The sequence below is a fragment of the Plasmodium cynomolgi genome, chromosome 10 (genome assembly GCF_000321355.1).
Source record: "Plasmodium cynomolgi strain B DNA, chromosome 10, whole genome shotgun sequence".
Lineage (NCBI taxonomy): Eukaryota > Apicomplexa > Aconoidasida > Haemosporida > Plasmodiidae > Plasmodium > Plasmodium cynomolgi.
The window spans coordinates 1,093,218-1,098,703 of record NC_020403.1 but is presented as its reverse complement, the minus strand read 5'-3'; the positions used below and the strand labels follow the sequence as shown (position 1 = coordinate 1,098,703).

Sequence of the window (5,486 nt, the reverse complement as noted above, 5' to 3'; positions counted from 1 at the left end):
AAAAAAAAAAAGGCAACTAGTTATCTAGCTAACTAGCTAACTGCATAGTAACAACACCGAACAGCTTCACACATAAATGGTTTTCCTTTTCCAGAGGGCGAACTCATTTTGGAGTTACATCCCCGTAAAAACAAATAAATATGCTCCACCGTTTAATTACATGCTTCAACTATTGCACTGTTTTTAAGAGAGTCCATTTTAGACAGTGTGTCTTTGTTTGGGGGAGAAACTCCCAACATGTGGACAATTTCCAAATGGGGAATATACCTTCAGGTGGGCAGTTGGCGCTGCCCCTGGAGGGTTCCTCCTTCACTTGTTCACACAAAAGTGACTACCCCTGCGCATAAATTGGCAGACCTGGGAGGTACCTACGCCCAATTGGGGGCAACACAAGTGCAGCTCATCCGATCGTGTCCCACTTGGCTGTTTACTGGTCACTGCTCTCTTTGCGCATGTAACTAAAACGGCAGAAAAAAAAAAACATGCATGTGTAGATGCACATTTACGCATGTGTAAATATGCATCTACACATGCGTACACATATCAAGCGTGACAACTGCGGCGCGTCACTTGGGGGACACATAACAGTTCAACTATGTGTATGCTAGTGGGTGTGTACCCCGATAGCGCTTCCACAACGTGGGGAAGGAGCGGAACTCCCCAGTTACCAGTTTCACCGGAGAGTCTCTTCCGGGGAGTGCTGCTCATCCGGTTAGCAATTTTGAACCCATGGTTGCTAACTCAGTGGTAACAAACCAGGGGCGGTTACTCCCCTTCCTCCCCTACATGCAGTCCCCATTGTCAACTATCCTGAAGAGAGGCCCTCTGATTGAACTCCACACACACGTCACTATTTATAAGGACACGGAAAAAAATTCGCAAAAAATCCCTGTTCACATTTTCCTTGATGGTAAAGATAACCATCTGAAGGTTCTTCAAATAAATGTAGTCCCCACAGGCCTTTACAATTTTGCTCAATTTTTTATCTTCCAAAAAGTTCACGAAGAGTTCATTTATGTTGTATATCTTTGATGTCATGAGTAGACTATTGGAAGGTAGTTGTTCGAAGCTTATTTCGTTTTTGATTATTTTTAGTAACACTTGGTTGTTGCACCCGCTGTTGTTTTGTTCCCTTTCCCATTGTGTCTGTTCCGTGTGCATCGAATGCGCTGGGGTTAGGTTATACCCGGGAGAGGTCATGGAGAGCAGGGATGCCAATAATGCAAGTAAGTTGCACGCGCGGGTGTTCATGCTAATGGGTGGATAGGCGGGGGCTACTGGCCGTCTGTGCAGTTGGTGCGAGTGGGAACATGCGCAAGTGGGAACATGCGCAAGTGGGAACATGTGCAAGTGGGAACATGTGCAAGTGCTACATTTGTATAGCTAGCGTGTCTGATTGGGTGCTTGATTAGATGTTTGGCTTCCTCTTTTCTGTTTTACGTTTTGCCTTTCCTGATCCCTCCCAAACGTTCGCTCGTGCAGGGGAAACTACCGCAGTGGGCCCAGTTTCGCGTGCGCGGGGTGTTAGCATGTCCGGTTGGTCGGAAAAAAAGTGCGCAGGGGCGGTGTACGCGGCATTTGTGCATAGCGGCTGTGCAGAGTGATTGAGAAGAGCGACTATGCAGAGTGATTGTGCAGAGCGATTGTGCAGAGCAATTTTGCAGAGTCGTTTGTGCGCACGCGAGAATTTACCCACGTGCGCACACACGCACAGACGCTGTTGCGCAAATCTCCGCATGGTGGGAGGCCGTAGGACAATTGAACTTGCCCTGCATTTATGAAGCGCTTGTTCCTCACCAATTTTAAAAATGTACATGAAAAGGAATTTTCTCATCCCTCGGAAGGTTCACTTCTTATGGTGTTCACTTCCTCGCTCGCTGACGTGTTTGCAATTTGTGTTCCCTTAAAAAAAAAAAACGGCCCTGTGCACACATGTACCACTTATACAGAAATGCGCACCGCCGTGAACGGGGGGAGAAGCGGATGCACGCGCTTTGGACGTAGACAACAAGATTCGAATCGTTTACACGGAGGTACCTCCCAAACACCATGTTGCGTTTTGCGTTACAATCGGTTAACAAAGTTTAACAGTTTTTGCCTGAACATGTTCAGGCGAAAGGTAAAAAAGGGGGTAACAAATGTGTTGGAAAAAAAAAGGTAGTAACGAAGTTTCGGGATGATAAACGGATAAACAAAGTTACGGGATAAACGTAGGAACAAAGTTACGGGACAAACGTAGGAACAAATCAGTGTTCATGACGGGATAGTCATCACAAGTGAGGTGCGACCCTGTCTCCACAAGACCCCCGTGCGAAAAGGCGCATCTGGGGGGAGAGCTTGGCTCAAGGTAGACGAGCCAAGCACGGACAAAATATTTGCAAAAAGGACACACAGGTTTGGTCGCACGTTTGGGTGAGCCTCTCCGCAGGCACGCACAGGCAAAGGCGAGAGTTGGGAGGCGGGGAGCCCAGTCGTAGCTTCCCCACCGCGCGCACAGTTTTTCTTCAAATTGAGCAAAGGGTTCGCCCTTTAAGGGGTGGTGCTGAGAAGGAGGGGGAGTCCTCTCGCGTCTTCATGCTGAGAGGCGCATCCACTGCGCTACCGCTCTAATGCTCCGCCGCTCCACTGCGCTACCGCTCTAATGCTTTGCCACTCTAATGCTCCGCCGCTCCACTGCGCTACCGCTCAAATGCTCCGCCACTCTAATGCTCCGCCGCTCCACTGCGCTACCGCCCCACTGCGCCACCGCTCCATTGGGTCCCCCCTCATCGGGCGCGCTGCTTCCACCTGAACCAGGACTGCGACTTGATGTAGGGCACCGACTTGGAGTCGATGGCTAGGTTGACGGCGAGCAGGATATCCACGTAGCCCCCCCAGGAGACCTTCTCCGTGAGAGAAGGCAGCTTCACAATGGCGTTCTTCATTATCTCCACAATTTGTACATAACTCAAATTAGGGTTAATAGATCTAATGATAGAAGCGATTGCAGCCACGTGAGGAGATGCCATGGAAGTACCATTCAATTTTCGATAGCTGTTGAAGGGTGTTGTAGAGTATATGTTTGTGCCAGGAGCAGCTAGCTGGCAATAGATGTTACTATAAAAAGAGTTCACAGATAAGGAGTAACTGTCATCTAGGTCTCTCTTCAAATTGGCAACAGCAATTACGTTATTGTGTGTCTTGGACAATATAGGGGGGTACCTATAATTAACGGCAAGATCACATTTGGTGATATCTGGTTCGGTCAGCTTATCATGTGCACAATTGCTTGCTGAGACGAAGAAAAGAATTCCCAAGGATCGTAAGTGATTCACAGATGCGTTAAAGATACTGCTATATTCATCAAAAGAAAAACTACCATTAATCATATGTGCCTTTCTACTAATACAATAATCAATACATTTGAACATGTCCCCTAATCGTCCCAACTTGTGCTGATCCAGAGCCTTACATATGATTAGCTTGGAGTGTCCATCCACTCCTACTATGCCGATGTTGTTATTCCCAACAGCGGAAATGATTCCGGATACATGGGTTCCATGATAATTGTCATCCATGGGATCACCACTGTTATTCACAAAGTTCGCTCCATACACGTCGTCAACGACTCCATTGTTATCATCATCCACTCCCCTTCGTCCATATAGCTCTTTCATATTCACATCTATGTTTCCTTTTAAGTCAGGGTGATTGTAATCGATTCCGCTATCAATTACACAAATTTTTGTTACACTCACTCGGTTCGTGTTTATTAGATCCTGTGTTTCGTCTAACCTGGCAAGGTCTAGTCCCCACTGCAGGTTTCTATATTCGTCGTTAAATTTGTAACTATTGCTTGTTTTTCTCCCTGGGAGGTAGGACTCCGTGTGTATGGACCCCTCTAATAGGATGTCATCATCGCTGCTGCTGTCGCCACCGCGTACATCGCTTCCACCGTTTACATCGCTTACATCGCTCCCACCGATGGCACTGCCCGGATGGCTGGTCTTCGCCTCCCCGTCCTGCACCTCCAACATGGTGCTGTGAAATTTGTCCAAATTTAAGCGACTCTCTCCACGCCTAACTGCATCTTTTATAGATGCAAGGCTGATGTCATCCGCTCCTACCAACTTGTCCGATTCTATGAGGGCCCCCTTCCTCTCCAACATGCTAATATATTCTGCCAACTCCTCATCCGTCATGTCGTCATTCAAATCAATAATAATAGATTTCAAGTTTTTTAAATTGGCTAGCTTCCCTTTACTCTGGATAAAACTCATCACATCTTCCTGAAGTAGAGACTCTTCGAAGAAGGATGGACTCGTGGCATGATTCTCACTCACGATTAATCGTAATGCTTTTTTGTTTTTTATAGATGCTTCTTTTTTTTCTGTTCTTCTTTGTGGGTTCTTACGTAAGTGATTAATTTCTTTTTCAGGTTCTTCCTGCTGGTCTTGCAATTTTTCCAGTTCTTCCCTGGGAGCATCCCTATCCGGATTGTATGCATTCACATCTGCCTCTACATCCGAAACGCTCATATTGCTACTCTCCAAAATGGTTTCTACTTTCTGTAGGAACCGTAACTCACTTATAATTTTATGCACATCATCCTTCTCCTTCTTCCCTTCATTTGCCAAAATGTCACTTCCGAGGGTTCGCTGGATTAGCAGTTGGACTACCCATGGGCAGAGGAGCAATGCTATTCTTCGCGTCAGACCCATTTGCGCTAGATGTGAATGAGTTACCACGCGGAAAAAAGATGCTGCAGAAACACAAACTGCTTGTCCCCAATGGGGTGCTGATCAGTTAGGTTGGTCGGACGGATGGGCAGATCGTCTCTTCAGCGTGGAGATTTCCAATTTGCGTGCCGCTTTTCTAAGCAAGCTTATTTGCCGGGTTAGAAAAAGAAATGCAGCAAAAGGGGGGAACAAAAAAGAAAGGAAAAAAAAAGGAAAAAAAAAGCAAAGAAAAAGCAAAGAAAAAGCAAAAAAAAAGTCGATTTTCGGTCAAGTGCCGCGTAGATGTACGTACACATGGAAAAGCGACACTGGTGTATGTATGTGTGTGCGTACAGACAAGCGAGGAACACACGGGCGTGAATATATGCCGTCCAGGTGATGCCTCGCCCAAATGAGGAAAACGAACAATCAGAGGTAGGAAGCAGCGCGGAGGGTCTTTTCTCTCCTCACCGATTGCCTTTCATTAAGTAGACGTAAAATTTACTAAAAATAAGAGTCCTATTAAAAATTATGTTTTATGGTGTGTTAAGGGGAAAAGCCAAGGCCGCGAAATGCGTCTAAGTGGCGTTTCTTCTGTTCATTTTTGTGGAGCTGGTGTTCACGTGGGGGTAGCGACAGTGGTGATCGCGGTTACAAAGGGAGAAGTCAATGCAATAAAAAAGGAGACAACTTATTTATTTTTTATTTTTTATTTTTATTTTTATTTTATTTTTATTTTTTTTTTTTTTTATATTTTTTTCTTTTTTATTTTTTTATTTTTTTTCCTAC

The 5,486-nt window shown here is 45.7% G+C and overlaps 2 protein-coding genes across 2 annotated transcripts; both read right to left on the bottom strand.

Moving 5' to 3' along the window:
* Positions 1-427: 427 nt before the first annotated feature.
* PCYB_103420 (hypothetical protein) lies at positions 428-1,251 on the bottom strand (the record flags this gene model as incomplete). The annotated part of the gene is made up of 2 exons (XM_004222891.1): positions 428-458; positions 845-1,251. The coding sequence occupies 2 exons, from the start codon at positions 1,249-1,251 to the stop codon at positions 428-430; spliced, it is 438 nt and encodes a 145-aa protein (XP_004222939.1).
* A 1,278-nt stretch (positions 1,252-2,529) lies between these two features.
* On the bottom strand, positions 2,530-4,700 carry PCYB_103410 (subtilisin-like protease precursor; the record flags this gene model as incomplete). Its single annotated transcript, XM_004222890.1, has 2 exons — positions 2,530-2,542; positions 2,788-4,700. The coding sequence occupies 2 exons, from the start codon at positions 4,698-4,700 to the stop codon at positions 2,530-2,532; spliced, it is 1,926 nt and encodes a 641-aa protein (XP_004222938.1).
* Positions 4,701-5,486: the final 786 nt, after the last annotated feature.